Below are 20000 nucleotides of genomic sequence, written 5' to 3' on the forward strand. Positions count from 1 at the left end.
TGTGTGTGTGTGTGTGTGTGTGTGTGTGGTCGGGGTAGTAATGTGTGTGTGTGTGTGTGCGGACGTAAGGACGGACATACGGATGGACATGTCAAGTAGTGTGTGTGTGTGTGTGTGTGTGGGGTCGGGGTAGTAATGTGTGTGTGTGTGTGTGTGTGTGTGTGCGGACGTAAGGACGGACATACGGATGGACATGTCAAGTAGTGTGTGGGGGTGGGGTCTGGGTAGTAATGCGTGTGTGTGTACGGACGGACAGACTTGTCAAGTAGTGTGTGTGGACGGACGGACGGTCATATTGATGGACATGTTAAGGTGTGTGTGTGTGTGTGCGTGTGTGTGCGCTTGATTACTAATGTTTGACACCTGTGTTCTACCTCCAGGCACCAACAACGCACGCTTAGCCGCCATGCTGAGACAGCTGGCACAGTACCACGCCAAAGACCCCAACAACCTCTTCATGGTCCGCCTCGCACAGGTGTGTGTGTGTGTGTGTGTGTGTGTGGGGTGGGGGGGGGGGGCAGCAAAGAGGCCAGAGTAGGAAATCTGGCTAGCCGAATATAAAAGAAATTAAAATCGTGCAGCTGTCGTGCAATTAAATCTTGCAGCTGGTGACTCTGGCACCAATGGGCCGTAGTGATGTCACATCCGTGATCTTTAAATTCAGGCCCTGCTTGTGTGACGGACAGCCAGGCGGAGGCGTCAATATTTCATCGGCTCCAAATGTGTCATCATGTGTGAATGTTGAACTGAAGCTTGAATTGTGGCGCAGATCAAAGCAGAACTGCAATATTGTCAATCATAGTCAGCTATTTTCCCCAGATCATTCAGCCCTACCAGCGAACATACTGTAACTCTGTTTTGCTGAGTCATTCTTGCCAAATGCTTAATGTGTTTGTGAATGTGTGTGTGTCCTGTGTGTGTGTGCGTGTGTGCCACAGGGGCTGACTCACCTGGGAAAGGGCACGCTGACGCTGTGTCCGTATCATAGCGACCGGCAGCTCCTGAGTCAGGTGGCCGTGGCTGGGCTGCTCACGGTCCTCGTCTCCTTCCTGGACGTCAAAAACAGTACGTCCTCCCGTGTGTGTGTGTGACACAGAGAACGTATAGTAGTGATGCGCGGTTCAGCCCATTACCCGCGGATATCCGCGGGTTTACCCGCGGGTCGGGCGGATTTGGGTAGGCCTAGTAGTTTTTTCTAAATATTGCGGGTGGGTCGGGTCAAAAAAGTAAAAATGCACATTTCTCACTTGTTAACTTCCGACATATTAGGTGGCGATGCGCCTGCAATACAGGAGGTGTGGTCGAGCGCAAAACAAGCCATGCGTGACTGACTGAAAACAGTCAATCGCGCATTCGCTACTTTATGGACATGGAGCCTGGGATATCGAAGGTTGTGCACAATGCGACAACACCTTGCTTCTGTATACACGAATAAACAGCTGTGCTTGTTAAATGCTTGGCAGTGTTTCACGCAAACGAAGGCTAGCCTATGAAGTTGCCAGGGGAAATATGAATGGAAACTTGTTATGTCCATGAAGATGAGATTTAACACTGGCTATGTCTAGGCTGCAGATTATGGTGTGGAAGAGCGCAGATTGTCAAAATGACCGATTATTGTAACCCGCTGTTGTCCTCATGTGGGAGAATTAGGCTAATTAGGCTACGAAAGACGCTAGGTGTGTTTTTTCCTTTCCGCGGGTCGGGTCGGATTTGGGTCACAATTCGAAAAAAAAATTGCGGATTGGGCGGGGCGGTTTGGATCTCCTGAAGAGTCGGGTTGGGGCGGGTTTTTAAAAAAGCCCACCCGCGCATCACTAACGTATAGTATATGTAGTGTGTGTGTGTGTGAGAGAGAGACCGAGAGTGTGTATATTAAGTGTTTGAGTCTGCATCAGTGCTATTTGTGCGTGAAAGACAGAGAGAGTATGTGTACTATGTGTGAGTGACAGAGAGAGTATGTGTATGTGAGTTTGCATCAGTTCTGTGTGTCTGAGCCTGAGGGTGTGTGAGTGTGAGAGACAGAGGGAGTGTGTATATGAGTCTGCATCAGTGCTGTGTGTTGCTGTAATAGCACTGGGGAAGTCATACAATTTTGTGTTGTATGAGCTTGTGCGTGTGTGTGTGAAACAGTCTCTCTCTCTGTGTCCGTAATCCTAGGGAAGTCTAATTACGTAGAGTGTGTGTGTGTGTGTGTGTCTGTCTGTGTGAGTGTGACGATCTCTCTATGTTCCAGTAATCCTAGGGAAGTCTCACTGTGTGTGTGTGTGTGTAACGATCTCTCTCTGTGTTCCAGTAATCCTAGGCAAGTCTCACTACGTGTTGTATGGGGTGTGTGTGTGTGTAACGATCTCTCTCTGTGTTCCAGTAATCCTAGGCAAGTCTCACTACGTGTTGTATGGGCTGGTGGCAGCCATGCAGCCGAGGATGCTGGTGACGTTTGACGAGGAGCTGCGTCCCCTCCCTGTGTCCGTGCGTGTGGGACAGGTGAGTGTGTGTGTGTGTGTGTGTGTGTGTGTGCGCGACAGAGATTTAACAAAAAGTGTTTTAGTATTCAGGCATGCAAACTTCTCACCTTTCGGCGAAATTCGCCGTTTTGAATAAAAAATAGGTGACTTACATGATTCGTGCAGATCCGATGAGAAAATACTTAGGGGGGGGGGGGGGGGGTCAATGTGAATTGAATTTACAACTGAGTTTAAAAATCATGCGCAGACGCTAACGCATCTTGAGGTGTTTCCAGAGTCGCATTTAAAACGTGTCTGATCAGCAAGGGATGCGTGAATGTAGCCCTTATGCGTTTAACATTAGTGGAAGCTAATAGCTTGGTTTGACAAAGACGCAACGAACAGAACGCGCAGGCCAATATAGCCTCCCTGTTGTGAGCGCAGATGCGTCTCAGGTGGAATAGTGATTCTGGACAGATGGAGGAGAGATGCCGAGGGATTTCACAGGTGGGCTAGTTGAAACTTTCAACTTCTATTAGAGAAAGACGCTGAGTGAAGCAACGGGCATAGGTTGTTTTCTTCTAATGTTATGAAAGTCAGCGAAATTAGACAAAAATGTAGACATAACGAGTTATTTTGATGAAGAATACGTGCAGTTCGAACCATCTAGATCGGCAAAAGGTGAAGCAAATAGGCAGACTTTATCAGTATATCAAAGGCTAATGTGACAGTCGAATTAAATGCTCACAAACTGGTCTGGTTTGTTTTGTCCGGAGACGTAGTTGATTGACATGCTAATGCTGTCTTTAAGAAACGTGGGCCCTGTTACTCGAAGCACACTGCGCATAGACATTACGCAAAGCCTACGCAAAAGATCTGCAACTCAAATGATTCGCTATAGTAACGTAGCCAAAAAAAAGTTGCGACTGCTTCAGACCACACGTAACGCACGTAACCGTTTGAGTGTGTGTGACTTGCGACAAGTTTCAGTTACACCCGGATCATTACGAGTTCGTAAGCCATGCGTAACGTAAATTTACATTTGATTGTCGAGTTACAGGACCCTGATCAGTAGCCTAGTCTGTGCCTACAGGTAGCCTACAGTTTAACATGTAATATGAAGACAGTTCACATAACTTTATTGGTTGGTTAAACACACTAGCACAATATAAACCACAAGTAGCCTAGGCTGCATATTAAAACATTTAAAAACAATTTGAAAAAATAAAGCCTATTTTTATATAATAATATTAGGCCTAGTTTGAAATAGTGTGTCTCAAGCAAGTTTATTGATTACCTGGTTTGGTCCAACAAATATTCAGACTTATAGTTTAAAGGGACACTTCACCGATTAGCAGCTTTGTAATCTTTAGAAAACCAGTCATGTTTTTGAATGGTCGTGCATCATTCCCTCATTTTGCCTTGAGATGGGAGAAATACGGATTTCAGTGAAACCCATGAATAGGACTTCCTGCTTTCAATGATGTAAAATGATGATTTTTACATCACTGAAAGCAGGAAGTCCAACATTGAAATCAGTATTTCTCCCATCTCAAGGCAAAATGAGGCAATAATGCACGACCATTCAAAAACATGACTGGTTTTCTAAAGATACAAAGCTTAATGCTAATCGGTGAAGTGTCCCTGCAGGCCTATGAAATCATCAGAAAAGAAAGCGGGTCCCTCACACTTTGGAAGATTTTTTGTTTTTGCGGGGGGGGGGGGGGGGGGGGGGGGTCTGGGGGTCGGAGAAGAGTCTCACCTTTTTCACCCCTGATCAGTTTGCATGCCTGAGTATTACCCAGAGAGTTTTTTTTTTTTTTTTAAAGTATATTTTTTGGGCTTTTATGCTTTTAATGATAGGACAGTTGAGAGAGACAGGAAGCGAGTGGGAGAGAGTGTTGGGGCGGGATCCGGAAAGGACCACGGGGCGGGAATCGAACCCGGGTCGCCGGCGTGCGGTGCAGGTGCCCCAGCCAGTCGCGCCACGGCTGGGGCCTTACCCAGAGAGTTTTTGTGTTTTAACTGTGTTCTTCCATCTCTCTCTCTCTCCATCTCTCTCTCTCTCCATCTCTCTCTCCATCTCTCTCTCTCTCTCTCTCTCTCTCTCTCTCTCTCTCTCTCTCTCCATATCTCTCTCTCTCCATATCTCTCTCTCTCCCTCTCTCTCTCTCCATCTCTCTCTCCATCTCTCTCTCCATCTCTCTCCCTCTCCCTCTCCCTCTCTCTCTCCATCTCTCTCTCTCTCTCTCTCTCTCTCTCTCTCTCTCTCTCCATCTCTCTCTCTCTCTCTCTCTCTCTCTCTCTCTCTCTCTCCATCTCTCTCTCTCCATCTTTCTCTCTCTCTCTCTCTCTCTCCCTCTCTCTCTCCCTCCCTCTCTCTCTCTCTCTCTCTCTCTCTCTCTCTCTCTCTCTCTCCTCCATCTCTCCCTCTCCCTCTCCCTCTCCCTCTCTCTCTCTCTCTCTCTCTCTCTCTCTCTCTCTCTCCAGGCGGTGGATGTGGTGGGCCAGGCAGGCAAGCCCAAGTCCATCACGGGGTTCCAGACGCACACCACTCCGGTGCTGCTGGCCCACGGGGAGCGAGCCGAGCTGGCCACGGAGGAGTACCTGCCCGTCACCAACATCCTGGAGGGCTTCGTCATCCTCCGCAAGAACCCCAACTACGACGCCTAAACCCCACACACACACACACACACACACACACACACACACACACACACACACACACACACACACACACACACACACACACACACACACACACACTCTCTCTCGTTTGGGGACCTCTGATATTGTGTACATGATGATGGCTAGAGACCCTTCCCCCCCCCCCCCCCCCCCCTCCTCCTCCTCCTTGTCTTTATCCATCCCTGTCCTCATGTTGTAAGTAGCGCATGGATCTACAAAAGAAATAAGAAATGAAATCTGACTGTGCCCATCCAGTTTATTATATATTTTTTTCTCTTGTGTTGGTTTTGTTACATTTACTTTAAATGGTTGAAATAAAAAATGTAAAATGAAGTGGTATTGTGTGTGTGTGTGTGTGTGTGTGTGTGTGTGTGTGTGTGCGCGTGCGCGCAAGGCGAGGGGATGAAAGGACAAATGTACATTTGTCCAAGGATATGATAAGGAGGGTGGTGATGGTGGAATAGAAGTCTGTCTCTGTCATCTGTCATCATGACCAGTTTTGCTCAGAATGTCTGTAGCCTGGCTGGCCATATGAGTGCATGGGGTTCTCATCACTCACACAGGGAAACTGCACAGATAACGTTAAATAAATGTGCAATAAAGTCATGGCCACTGGCCAGTGGCTTAATTGGACTTGGTCTGATCATCGATGACCTCACATGAACGTCATTTTAGGGACTCGCTCCGCCCACGTGACACGACCACTGCTGCTGTCATCTCGAGGAAAAACGTCAACGTAAAGCTAACAGACCGGCAACCCATACAAGCTTACAGTAAGTGATTGACTTTACGACTCCGTTTGAGACCCGCAGGTATCGTGATCGTGTGCTCTGTTGAAAACAAAGTCTCTGTTTAATGTAACTATTTGTACCGGTGCACAATAACACACAACTTCCCAAATCACGCTCTTTCCCTCGTCACATGACAAGGGAGAGGAATTCCCGTTGTCGTTGAGCCGGAAATAACGACAAGGTTTCCGGGAGGTTTCTGTCCGGCTCTGCGGACTACAGGAGAGAGGTATTTTACTATTGCACTGGTTTTGCCCTTCTGCGTTTTGCCGAAAATTCCAGAAATATGACTCGGTGTCTCATTCTTTACGTGTTTTAGAATGCAGTACTCATGTGGGGTTGTTAAGTGTGATTTGCCACGGCTGTAGAGTAGTTTTACCGGCATCACCGACCTCAGCTACCTTAACGTTAACGTCTCCTGTCTTTCGGACTCCTCGCTTTCCCATTCCATTCTGATCCCAACACACAGATTGTCAGCGGGTTCTATGTTATTGATATAAATCAAGACACAAGCAATTTCAACATTTTGTACTCAGAGTACCACAGGTGGCATCAGACGAATCCTGGGTGGAGAAAACGTCAATGGTAGTTTTCAGTTCCATCAACCCATGATTCAAATCCGAGCTCTGTTGATCATAAGTCTAACGTTAACGTAGCTAAAGTGATATTACTGGGTATTTGTGGTAATCGGTGGTAACTAGCAAATAACTTAACTTATCCCTCATGCGCTACATTTAATAACAGCAGCTGTTATAAGAACTCCCAGGCGGTTGAAACGTCAGTTTGGGTGGCGACCGGCAAGTTAGCTGACCAGCTAATATGGCAGCCACGGGAGTAGTCACCGTCTGCTGTCAAGCCGAATTTGTTATCCATGCTGTGTGAGCCAGTTCGTCTGCCCTTCAATGCCTCATGCCTCAACTTATATTTGTAGTCAAGTGACTTGTTACGGCCTAAATGTTACACAGGGCCTTACAATATCTCTGAAGCTAACTGCAAATGCTTATGCCAGGACATTAACACATATGTTGTCATGTCAACGATGCCTGAAAGATGCTTTTATGGCGACGAAATTCTCATTTGGACACGTGTGGCGACTACTGTTGGGTTATAAAACTAACAGAAAGTTGGGTAATGCCTTGCATTGATTGACCTGTTGCTAACATTGTGAGTTAACGTTACTACTACTGCTGCCACTTTGAAAGGATTCACACGAGATGTCCTTCGATTCATTTAGCTGAATTGATAAGCATTTATACCAAGGTGATTGCAGGTGTACTAGCGGTAGTAGAGGAATGCTAAGCTAACAAGCTACCCCCTTGCACTGGGTTTTTGGGGGGCGCTTGTCATAAGGTAGGTTAGGCCTTGCGTGGTCCGCTTGGGGCTCCGCTTCTGTTGGTGAGTTATGGGGGGTTGATACATATCGATTTGTAAGTTAATCCTCAGCAAAAATGAGTAAAAATGAATGATATGACTTCCAAATAACGTTCAGCCGCTTGCACTTTTATTTGTATACCAATGTTACTCATTCACCTGTCAAAATCTATGTAGCTTTGTATGTAGCTTGATTGCTAAATAACCTAAAACCTCGGCTTAGAAAGTTGTGCCTTTAGCCAACGTTGACGTTAGCTGTTGAACTGAGGATTTGGTTAGTGAATGACTTTTGTTCCATTGACAAACTCGCAGTGTTCTGTGAAAATCGAGTAACGTTGTTCATTGACAGGCGCTAGCTTTTCAGGCACACGTTGGCACTGCTGCTACCAGTTTACAGCTAGTAAGTTAGCTGCCGTAGCCTACCTTTCGAGGGGTGGGTGGGAAACTAGTTCTTGCTAACTAATCATTTGGATATTGCACGAACAGTTTTTTTTTTTTGGGGGTAATTTCGAACATACCGGAGCAACACTGTTGTGTGTGTGTGAGTCTGTGAGAGAGAGTGTATACATATTTCAGCATGGAACTGCTCCGCATAACTGGCGTTGTGGTGCATATATCGTTACATCGATGTGGAGGGTTTAAAATGGACTGGAGCACAGCTAGTGTTTCACTGCCGAAAGTGACACCGGACAGTTTCGGGGGACTCGAGGGAAAGGGTTGTGTAGGTTCTAGTCGTAGCAATCAGCTAACGCCAGGCATTCACAACCAGGTTGAGTTTATGTTCAACTTTGTCTAATGTGGCCAACTTATTGTGATAAATAGTGAGGCAATCGGATACCATTGAAGTCTCACTTTATTGAGGTGGAATGTATTTAACGTTATTTTGCACCTGCGATGCGTTGAAGCCACAAGTGAAATTGAGACGGTGCTTGTCGTGTTGAACTTAAAGTTCTAAGAGAATTAACTCTAATCTTCATGGACAGAGGGCTTGTGGCAAAGCAGTGCTCAATCCTAGCGAGGGCTTGATTTGGTGGGAAGTTAAAAGTTAGCATTGTCGTTACTGTTAGCAGTGTTGACGTTAGCTCTCCCTGTAAAGCCCTCTGGCTTGTCTGTTTGGCCGCATGCACGCACGCACTTTCCCTGTGAAACAAACAGCACCCAGCCCTCCTTTCAGCTGACATGTCAGTGCGGAGAGGCTAGCTGAATTGTCTGTGCTAATAGTGCATGAGCCATGAATGGGCACCAGCTTGCTTGGAAAGTGTTGCTGCCGTTTGCCAGAATATGTTAGTAAATTGACAGCATGGATTAAGTAGCAATCTGTATTTCGTCCGTGTGTGTGCGTTGGTCGTAGTGATGGATGTCATTTCGCTAACAGCATGGACGCGCACAGACACCCGGCTTTCCCCCATGCTTGTGTGCGCGTGGTGCGCGCGCGTGAAAGCACAAACCACGTGGATGCGTCAGGCAGGCATGCCGCCAGCTCGCGCTGGTGCTGCCGCCTATCGCCAGGCACGTGAAAGTGGCGCGGGTCACTATCCAACGACGGCCTAAAATTTGGGTTCGTGACGTGTACAAATAGAGATGATGATAAATACATAAATACATTGTGTGTATGGCTCACATTAACGTCCCGCCAATTTCTGTCGCATTCTTGTTCGTGTCTCGGTAGCCTTCTGATTTGATCTTGTTTTGCCTCCTCCGGTGACCATGGATGACTCAGATATTTCCGCTGATCTCATGTGCGAGTGTGTGTGTGTCTGTGTGTGGACACGTGAGTGTGTATGAGTGGAGTTGTATGCAGAAGTATAAACTTGTTCTTTGTTGAGAGTCATGTTGTATTCCAGAGGTGGCGACCTTTTCAAGTGTAGTAGCATTTGTTTCATGATTTTGTCAGCAGACATCCATGTTGCTGATATCTTGAGTGTAAAATCACAGTTGTACTTTCCTTATCAATTCAGTTGGGGTATTTAGATAGAGTGTTGATCTGCTATCTCCTTCCCTTTCTCTAATTGGTCAAATATTGGTCTGACACCTCTCTCCCTGTCTCTGATAGGTTGAGTTTTGAGCCGCGCAGTGTGAGCCACAGTCCCTGAACGGGGACAGAACACACCCAAGACAGTGAGTCGTGTGTGTGTGTGTGTGTGTGTGTGTGTGTGTGAGTGACTCTGGACATGATCCGGATGTCACATGGGTGGCTGTGTGTGGGTGAAGGTACTGTAGCCTATGTCTGAACACAACAAACGTATTCCCCCGCGTACCACCTTCTACGTCCTGACTCAGCTCGCATACCCCCAACATCTGACACACTAAAAAGTGACACATTCTAGTGCAAATAGCAGCAGATCAAGCATCAACCATCACATGCATATGTATATTAAATGCATCCATTTATACAATACAGTAAATAAGAAAAGCAATATGCTAAGATTGGCATTTGAGCCATTTTAGGTAGGTAGTGCTACAAGAGGAGGTGCTCTGTGAAGAACTGGGTCTTCAGGAGTTTTTTGAAGGTAGAGAGGGATGCTCCTGCTCTGGAACTGGTGATGCGTTTTAGTTTCAACGATTTGGCCTCTTTGTTTGCATCATTAATCATCCTAATTGAGCCTGTTTTGTGCTCCATACCCCGACAACATCACTGCGTCGTCCCTGCCTCCTCCCCTCTCCTAAACCCCCCGGAGTGGTTACTCCAGGAATGAACACACACAAACACACACATATACCTGTATTTACTCCAGGAATGAACACTCACACACACTCACACACACTCACACACACACACACACACACACACACACACACACACACACACACACACACACACACACACACACACACATATATACAGACCTGTATTTACTCTAGGAATGAACACACACACCACACACACATCCACCTATATTTACTCCAGGAATGAACAAGTCCCAGCGTCCCGTATGTGAGGGTCATGTTTGAACACTCGAGTCCGTTTGAGATCCAGACCCATTTACCTGGGCATTGTCCTGTCTGAAAGGGGCGTGTGTGTGTGTGTGTGTAATGTGTGTGTGTGCGCGCTTGCGCAGCCCTTTCTGTGGGTGATTTATATGGTTTTGTATGAGTGCCTGATTTGATGTGTGTGTGTGTGTGCCTGTAACTTGTTCCTCTCGGTGTCTGCAGGTGTGTGTGTGTACACGTGCCTTCATGAGGATCCTGGTGAGATGAATAAACCGCCGCAGCCTCTAACGGGTCCCCCGCCCTCTGCCCCCCCTCACCCCCCCGCACCCTCCCCCGGCCTCTCGCAGGTGAGACACACACACACACACACACACACACACACACACACACACACTGTCTGCTGTCTGTGTATTTCTACTCTGTGTGTGTGTGTACTCCATCTGTGTGTGTGTGTGTGTGTGTGTGTGTTGTGTGTACTCCATCTGTGTGTGTGTGTGTGTGTGTGTGTGTGTGTGTGTGTTGTGTGTACTCCATCTGTGTGTGTGTGTGTGTGTGTGTGTGTGTGTGTGTGTGTGTGTGTGTGTGTGTGTTGTGTGTACTCCATCTGTGTGTGTGTGTGTGTGTGTGTGTGTGTGTGTGTTGTGTGTACTCCATCTGTGTGTGTGTGTGTGTGTGTGTGTGTGTGTGTTGTGTGTACTCCATCTGTGTGTGTGTGTGTGTGTGTGTGTGTGTGTTGTGTGTACTCCATCTGTGTGTGTGTGTGTGTGTGTGTGTGTGTGTGTGTGTGTGTGTGTGTGTGTGTGTGTGTGTGTGTGTGTGTGTGTGTGTGTGTTGTGTGTACTCCATCTGTGTGTGTGTGTGTGTGTGTGTGTGTGTGTGTGTGTGTGTGTGCTGATTGTTTTCTTCTTCTGCAGCCTGGCTTCCCCTCTCAGCAGCCGTCTGTTGTGTTTGCCACACCCCCTCCAATGAACCCCGCCCAGCAACCTCCCCGACAGGTATGATTTACACACACACACACACACACACACACACGCACACGCCACTCACACACTAGTGTGCTACTAGCCTGCCTGCAGTGAATGCAACATTGAGACACTGAAATACAAGGTTCAGTAGCCTTGCTGTCTTTGGTAGCATGATAGCATCTGCAGTGCGAATTCTCCTCTTTTGGATGCTGACAGTTGCCTGTACGGCCATGTGATTGGTGCCCGTGGTCTTGTGATCCACACGTCAGGGTTCCCCCTGCTGTCTACAGGTGTGCTGTGCAGACAACAAGTTGCAGGAATTTGAAAAGGAAATTCTAAACATGCACGTGGACGGAAAGCATATTTAAAACAAAGCGACGCTTTCAAAAGCCCTTTTTAATACTGAGATATTTCCTGCAGTTATTGCCCCTTTTGAATGTGTTCTGGGCGTTTTTTACATAATCTGAACATAGCCGTAAAGGGATAATCCGGAGTGAAATTCACTTTAGATCAATTTTTCGGACTATTGGGAGTACATACGTTGAGTTGACACCAGGTACTGACTCGATTAAATTCATTCTGGACTCTCTATCCGACCACATAAAGACGTGGGGATACTTCGGTTTGGCTTTAGGGACCCTCTACTCACTACCACGTAAGTGTAGCGTTGTTTGGAACAGTAGAAGAGGTATAAAAATAGCGTTTTGTAGTGTAGTTGCCCCGGTCACTTACAGGCTAACGAGTTTTGGCTAAAAATGGTGAACTCGAACTTTCTCAAAATACATCCGAATGACATGATTTTGGTGTCAACTCAACGTATGTACTCCCAATAGTCCGAAAAATTGATCTAAAGTGCATTTCACTCCGGATTATCCCTTTAAAGTGTGAAGGGCCGTTCACAACAAGAACAATAGCTATAATGATGATCAACAAATATCGTGCTCATTAATATGAATGACGACGTTCACACACAAACTGTAACGATAGCGACATGAAGAACGATATTGTTGGGGATCACTTTCAGATACATTTTGAGAATGTTAAAAAGCTAACAACCAATCAGAACTCATCCCATTTTAGCCATCCCATTCATTAACACAATAAGAGACTTTGCTTATCCTTAGTCAGTGTGGATGCTTTTATCGCTATGGTTATAGTTATCATCATAGATATCGTTCTTGGTGTGAATGCCCCTTCACTCCGGAGTAATAACAACCAAGGGTCTATTTACAGCAGTGTCTGACCTAGCAGCGCTGTGCAGATGTGGCTGAATCTTCCGATACAAACATTTATGTTTTGCCATATCCGCACAGCGCTGATTCGATCGAACGCCCCCGAGCTGGAGCTTCCAAGATGGCTGCGCCCATGAACAGTAAACGTGAGCCGTAGACATGCTGTGTATGCTAGCGGCTCTGTCCTGTGTGTCCCATTAAACCAGCCGTAGACTCAATAGAGCCAGACCTCTATCTCTGGCTGTGTTGCTATGAGCTTTGTTGTGTGAGCCAGCTCGGCTTTTTACCCGGATCTGACATTCCAAGTCGCGCGTGGTTTTTATGAGTTTACGCGTTATTTACTATTTGGTCACGCCTCCTGGCTCCCCAAAAGAAAGAACACACACTGAGGCAGCATTCTGCCCGTCACTTTTGGACAAGTAACATACACACACACACAACAAGTGTGTGTGTGTGTGTGTGTGTGTGTGTGTGTGTGTGTGTGTGTGTCAGAGAGAGAGAGTGGAGCTGGGCAGGGGCTTGCTGGGCAGCTATTTGAGCTGATGGACTGGGGGCAGTTGCTGTGGTATGTTTGAGCTGGAGGGGGATGGGCGTGCACATGTGAGTGTGTGTGTGTGTGTGTGTGTATGTGTGTGTGTATGTGCGCTCTGATTTCGAGGGGTAACCCAGGACACCCCAGGTCCTGTTCTGGCCTCATGACAGGAGTAGTGAACTCTAGAGCTTTCAGAAAACAACCTCCACACACACACACACACACACACACACACAAACACACAGTGTCACACTCTCACACATGTTTGTACTGTTCTTCACATGTTGTCTGTCTTTCTGTCATTCTTTCTTTGCCTCTGTTCTCTACTCTGGTTTACACTTTCTTCCAGTTTCTCTCTTCCTCCCTTTCTCTCTCTTCCTCTCCTCTCTCTCTCCTCTCTCTCTTCTCCCTCTCTCTATCCTTCTGTTCACTACTCTGGTTGACACTTTTTTGATATCTTACACTTTCTTCCAGTTTCTCTCTTCCTCCCTTTCTCTCTCTTCCTCTCCTTCTCTCTCTCTTCTCCCTCTCTCTTCTCCCTCTCTCTATCCTTCTGTTCTCTATGCTGGTTTCCACATCTCACTCTCTTTCTCTCTCTCTGTGTTTTATGGTTTCCACTCCTTCTCCTTCTTCCTTCCTCCCTCTCTCTCTCCCTCTCTCTCTCTCTGCCCTGTTTTATAAGCTGGTTTCCACATCACTTCCTGTCTCTCTCCCTCTCAGCCGTACTACCAGCCCCAGCGTCCCTCATTGGCCAGTAGTGGTGGGCGTGTCCAGCCCCCCTCCTCCGCTCCTCGACCAATCCCAGGCCCACATGGGACACACCCTGCCCACGTCTACCAACCAGGGTCCCACTCCCAGGTCATGATGATCCCCCAGCAGCCAATCCCGTTTGCCAACTCCCAAACCCCCGCCTACTTCATACCTGGACAGGTGAGCGGCAAAGCCCCTAGGAAACTGTGTCTGTGTGTGTCTGTGTGTGTGTGTGTGTGTGTGTGAGCTGGGAAGCAGCTGTATGCTGGTAATTCAACAGAGGACCTGTGGACTGTATTGTGTTTATAAAGCACTGGGCCTTATGTGGCAAGACCGATAACGGCATGGTATGAGATGACAAACCTTCAACATGCATTCTGTACGATCTTGCACATTTTACTGAGTATCAAACTAAACATGAGTTGTTACAATGTAGCTTAAATCACGCTTTTGTCTAAATGCTGTCATACGGACCAAAAAACAACTGGCAGGGAGATTACACGAGCTGCACGAACACGTGAAAACGGTTGAACCTGCGTTCCAAGTCAGCATCCATGCAGACTTGCTCCTGGAGGCGTGGTAGCCCCTCTCCCTAGGCACTTCACTCGACTCAAATTTAGTTTCGGATGATACTCAATATGGCGGACCCTCGCATGAACGCGCAAACGAGGTGGAAGTGTGTAGGGGGAGGGTTTAGGGGCACGATTGGGAATGAACGCGCAAACAAAGTGGAAGTGTGTAGGGGGAGGGTTTAGGTGCACGATTGGGAATGAACGCGCAAACAAAGTGGAAGTGTGTAGGGGGAGGGTTTAGGGGCACGTTTAGGACAGGGCCAGTGGAGTGAGACCGGGCCCTACTCTTCCTGCTAAATACACATCGCCACATCATCTGCTCATCCGCTCTGCCATTGAGCATACACAAAAGCTGGTGTTGTGTTTTGGAACAATCAAACGCTCAAATGGGAGGGGGCGCACGTGTCGGTGGACCCTGTGACCCCGAAGCCTGACATGACCGGGCGTCAGGTCAAAGAAGTTTAAGAAAAGCCAGCACAGAGCGGGTTACACTGGGGAGCTAGCGTTAGCGTTAGCGTTAGCATTGGCCTGCTATGCTAGGCAGCGCTAGCCGTGCATCAAGCCCGTGTGGCCCTAGTGAGCCCAGGCTGATGCTGCCTACACAGAAATTATGACAATTTAACATGACAAACTGACTGACACTGACAATTTGGGGTGTCCTTGCCATGTAGGTTAGGGCTTGGGCTGTTTTGGGGTGTCCTTGCCATGTATGTTAGGGGTCTGACTGTTTTGTCAGCGTTTCCATTGTTCCAGGTGTCTATACGAAAACACAAGGGTGTCATAACTGTTGTTTTGAAAAGTTTCCTCTTTGGCAACTGTTTTACAAAAAATGTCATTGAATTCATGTGGATACCTGCCGACAGAAAGCCCGTCTGTAGAGGTCTGTCTGTACGGAGTGTGTGTTTGTGTGTGTGTGTGTGTGTGTGTGTGTGAGTGTGTGCGCGTGAGGCACACCAACGAGGCCCTTTTCTCTTTTTCCGTCTATTTGCCATTTTACTCAGTCTCTGTGACCCCCCCCCCCCCCCCATGCACACACGAACACACACACACACACACACTCTCCCTCTCTCACACACACACACACACATTCCCAACATTGTGCTGAGTCGACCCCTCTGCCTGGCTGCCCCTCTCGACCCTTCCTGATTGTGCAACCAGAGGACGCTCATGCAGCGTGTGTGTGAACTTGTACACGTGTGCATATCTGTGTGTGTGTGTGTGTGTGTGTGTGTGTGTGTGTGTGTGTGTGTTCTCAGAAATCTCTAGAATCCTGGTCCTATAGATCCCGTGTGTGTGCTGTTCAGACGACCTTTGCCTTTATAACAGCCCTGCGCTCCACTTGCTTTTCCCACTGAATACAAATGCGGCAGAAATAATAGTTAAGGACGTCTATTACCATTCCTTATAAGGACTATCTACTACTATTACCATTCCTTAACTTATAGTATTGAGGACTATCTTCAATACACAAGATGTAATAGAACTTATTAAGACAAGGTAGCATGCTAAAGAGTTAAAATGCAGTGGTATTAGGGATTTCATGACTAGTACTTTTCAGCAGTCGACTAGTTGCTCATAATAGAGGTCGACTAGTAGTTAATTTATTTGTGTATTAAGTTAATACAGTAACGCATTAGTTAACGTTAAGGAAGACTCAGAGGGTGGCGTTCTGGTGAATACTTAAAATTGTATTTTTGTAATGCAGAAAGAACATAACGGTGTGGGAATTGTATAGGTTATTCTGTTCACATTGGTCAATATAAAAATGGCAATACAAGTTACAGCAGCCTGCAGCATGGGTGTCCGCTGCCAGCTAGGTTGCCTTGACCACAGAACTAAACCTAACCATTGCCAACTTCTCCAGCATGTTTCATTGTGTCTTAAGCTAAAGAGTGAAACTGGAATCCCCATAAACCACAGTGGCAACTTACACCAATTAGGACCGTGTGGCCATTAGTAAGCATTAGCCTATAGCGTGCCTGCATTACTCGTTACCTGTCCTTGTCCTCCTCACTCATAAATTCCACTCTGCCATGTTTTTGGTACAGTAAGAATAAACGAGGGCGTTGCCATGGGAGAGAATGGACACTTGACTGCTGTCGCGTGACTGTGTCACAACTTCACCGCCGGGGGAAAAACGCAGATACATTTCTTGATAACTTGGCTAGAGAGGGGAAACCTTTTGTGAACGACTGGTCCACTACTGCCCACAGCGCCTACTAGTGGTTGTTATAGACGACTAATCGACTATTGGACTAGTGGGTGAAACCCCTAAGTAGAACATGATGAAGACCTGACTGGCATTTGCCACCGTCATATGCGCACACACTCCGAAAGAGAGCGTAGCAGAACATACACACTCACACACACAAAAGGGGGCGTAGCAGAGGTTGCAGCAGATCAGTGTATTGTAGTTCTGATCAGAGAGAACGATTTCGTGTTCCGTCTCATCTGAGTTTCAGGTCATGCTCTAATGAGGTTCTAGTGTGTAGTGTTCTCCAGCGTTCTTTTCTAATGAGGTTCTAGTGTTCTCCAATGTTCTTTTCTAATGAGGTTCTAGTGTTCTCCAACGTTCTCCTCTGATGAGGTTCTAGTGTTCTTTAGTGCTCTTCTCTGATGAGGTTCTAGTGTTCTTTAGCGTTCTTCTCTGATGAGGTTCTAGTGTTCTTCAGTGTTCTTCTCTGATGAGGTTCTAGTGTTCTCCAACGTTCTCCTCTGTTCCACCCGCAGTACCGTGCCCCCTACGTCACCCCGCAGCAGTACCAGGTCACAGGATCCCCAGGGTTCTACCCCGGAACCAGCCCAGGAGATTACGGTAGGTAAAACACAAACACAAACACATACACACACACACACAGACACATATGCTCACACGTGTGTGTGTGTGTGTGTGTGTGTGTGTGTGTCTGCTATTCTGCTTAGGTTCTCTTAGTGTGCGTGCGTGCGTGCGTGCGTGCGTGCGTGCGTGCGTGCGTGCGTGCGTGCGTGCGTGCGTGCGTGCGTGCGTGCGTGCGTGCGTGCGTGCGTGCGTGCGTGCCTGTGTGTGTGTGTGTGTGAGAGAGTGTGTGTGTTCAGAAGAGCTGGTCTAATTGAATAGGCATGCTGCTGCTATGCTGTTGCGTGTGTGTGTGTGTGTGAGAGAGTGTGTGTGTTCAGAAGAGCTGGTCTAATTGAATAGGCATGCTGCTGCTATGCTGTTGCGTGTGTGTGTGTGTGTGAGAGAGTGTGTGTGTTCAGAAGAGCTGGTCTAATTGAATAGGCATGCTGCTGCTATGCTGTTGCACTCTCTGACCCCTGGGGGCACAACACCAGAGCAGCACAGGGGATATAATGGAGTGTGTGAGTGTGTGTGGGGATAGAATGGAGTGTGTGTGAGTGTGTGGGGATATAATGGAGTGTGTGTGTGAGTGTGTGTGGGGATATAATGGAGTGTGTGTGAGTGTGTGGGGATATAATGGAGTGTGTGTGTGAGTGTGTGTGGGGATATAATGGAGTGTGTGTGTGTGTGTGGGGATAGAATGGAGTGTGTGTGAGTGTGTGGGGATATAATGGAGTGTGTGTGTGAGTGTGTGTGGGGATATAATGGAGTGTGTGTGAGTGTGTGGGGATATAATGGAGTGTGTGTGTGAGTGTGTGTGGGGATATAATGGAGTGTGTGTGTGAGTGTGTGTGGGGATAGAATGGAGTGTGTGTGAGTGTGTGGGGATATAATGGAGTGTGTGTGTGTGTGTGGGGATATAATGGAGTGTGTGTGAGTGTGTGTGGGGATAGAATGGAGTGTGTGTGAGTGTGTGGGGATATAATGGAGTGTGTGTGTGTGTGTGGGGATATAATGGAGTGTGTGTGAGTGTGTGTGGGGATAGAATGGAGTGTGTGTGAGTGTGTGGGGATATAATGGAGTGTGTGTGTGTGTGTGGGGATATAATGGAGTGTGTGTGAGTGTGTGTGGGGATAGAATGGAGTGTGTGTGAGTGTGTGGGGATATAATGGAGTGTGTGTGTGTGTGTGTGTGTGGGGATATAATGGAGTGTGTGTGAGTGTGTGGGGATATAATGGAGTGTGTGTGTGTGTGTGTGGGGATATAATGGAGTGTGTGTGTGAGTGTGTGTGGGGATAGAATGGAGTGTGTGTGAGTGTGTGGGGATATAATGGAGTGTGTGTGTGAGTGTGTGTGGGGATAGAATGGAGTGTGTGTGAGTGTGTGGGGATATAATGGAGTGTGTGTGTGAGTGTGTGTGGGGATATAATGGAGTGTGTGTGTGAGTGTGTGTGGGGATAGAATGGAGTGTGTGTGAGTGTGTGGGGATATAATGGAGTGTGTGTGTGTGTGTGGGGATATAATGGAGTGTGTGTGAGTGTGTGTGGGGATAGAATGGAGTGTGTGTGAGTGTGTGGGGATATAATGGAGTGTGTGTGTGTGTGTGGGGATATAATGGAGTGTGTGTGAGTGTGTGTGGGGATAGAATGGAGTGTGTGTGAGTGTGTGGGGATATAATGGAGTGTGTGTGTGTGTGTGGGGATATAATGGAGTGTGTGTGAGTGTGTGTGGGGATAGAATGGAGTGTGTGTGAGTGTGTGGGGATATAATGGAGTGTGTGTGTGTGTGTGTGTGTGGGGATATAATGGAGTGTGTGTGAGTGTGTGGGGATATAATGGAGTGTGTGTGTGTGTGTGTGGGGATATAATGGAGTGTGTGTGTGAGTGTGTGTGGGATATAATGGTGTGTGTGTGTGTGTGTGTGGGGATATAATGGAGTGTGTGTGAGTGTGTGGGGATATAATGGAGTGTGTGTGTGAGTGTGTGTGGGATATAATGGTGTGTGTGTGTGTGTGTGTGGGGATATAATGGAGTGTGTGTGTGAGTGTGTGGGGATATAATGGAGTGTGTGTGAGTGTGTGGGGATATAATGGAGTGTGTGTGTGAGTGTGTGGGGATATAATGGAGTGTGTGTGTGTGTGTGGGGATATAATGGAGTGTGTGTGTGTGTGTGGGGATATAATGGAGTGTGTGGAGCTGTGTGGGGATATAATGGAGTGTGTGTGTGTGTGTGTGTGGGGATATAATGGAGTGTGTGTGTGTGTGTGGGGATATAATGGTGTGTGTGTGTGTGTGTGTGGGGATATAATGGAGTGTGTGTGTGTGTGTGGGGATATAATGGAGTGTGTGGAGCTGTGTGGGGATATAATGGAGTGTGTGTGTGTGTGTGTGTGGGGATATAATGGAGTGTGTGTGAGTGTGTGGGGATATAATGGAGTGTGTGTGTGTGTGTGTGTGGGATAATGGAGTGTGTGGAGCTGTGTGGGGATATAATGGAGTGTGTGTGTGTGTGTGTGTGTGTGGGGATATAATGGAGTGTGTGGAGCTGTGTGTGTGTGGGGGGGGGATATAATGGAGTGTGTGGAGCTGTGTGGGGATATAATGGAGTGTGTGTGTGTGTGTGTGTGGGGATATAATGGAGTGTGTGTGAGTGTGTGGGGATATAATGGAGTGTGTGTGTGTGTGTGTGTGGGATAATGGAGTGTGTGGAGCTGTGTGGGGATATAATGGAGTGTGTGTGTGTGTGTGTGTGTGTGGGGATATAATGGAGTGTGTGGAGCTGTGTGTGTGTGGGGGGGGGGATATAATGGAGTGTGTGGAGCTGTGTGGGGATATAATGGAGTGTGTGTGTGTGTGTGTGTGGGGATATAATGGAGTGTGTGTGAGTGTGTGGGGATATAATGGAGTGTG

General features: G+C 47.4%; 2 protein-coding genes across 2 annotated transcripts in view; both read left to right on the forward strand.

Moving 5' to 3' along the window:
- The window catches only part of psmd2 (proteasome 26S subunit ubiquitin receptor, non-ATPase 2), a 21373-nt gene extending 15908 nt beyond the window's left edge, over window positions 1–5465 (forward strand). Inside the window, exons 18-21 of the mRNA XM_062552393.1 lie at window positions 381–475; window positions 939–1065; window positions 2366–2484; window positions 4935–5465. Coding sequence (XP_062408377.1) covers window positions 381–475; window positions 939–1065; window positions 2366–2484; window positions 4935–5117 — 524 coding nt within the window. The 3' untranslated portion in view covers window positions 5118–5465. The remainder of the gene's footprint in view (window positions 1–380; window positions 476–938; window positions 1066–2365; window positions 2485–4934) is intronic.
- A 1610-nt stretch (window positions 5466–7075) lies between these two features.
- The window catches only part of LOC134099262 (eukaryotic translation initiation factor 4 gamma 1-like), a 20021-nt gene continuing 7096 nt past the window's right edge, over window positions 7076–20000 (forward strand). The window contains exons 1-6 of the mRNA XM_062552051.1: window positions 7076–7180; window positions 9345–9409; window positions 10445–10569; window positions 11137–11217; window positions 13672–13881; window positions 17004–17088. Coding sequence (XP_062408035.1) covers window positions 10486–10569; window positions 11137–11217; window positions 13672–13881; window positions 17004–17088 — 460 coding nt within the window. The 5' untranslated portion in view covers window positions 7076–7180; window positions 9345–9409; window positions 10445–10485. The remainder of the gene's footprint in view (window positions 7181–9344; window positions 9410–10444; window positions 10570–11136; window positions 11218–13671; window positions 13882–17003; window positions 17089–20000) is intronic.

This window comes from Sardina pilchardus, chromosome 13 (assembly GCF_963854185.1).
Source record: "Sardina pilchardus chromosome 13, fSarPil1.1, whole genome shotgun sequence".
Taxonomy (NCBI): domain Eukaryota; kingdom Metazoa; phylum Chordata; class Actinopteri; order Clupeiformes; family Clupeidae; genus Sardina; species Sardina pilchardus.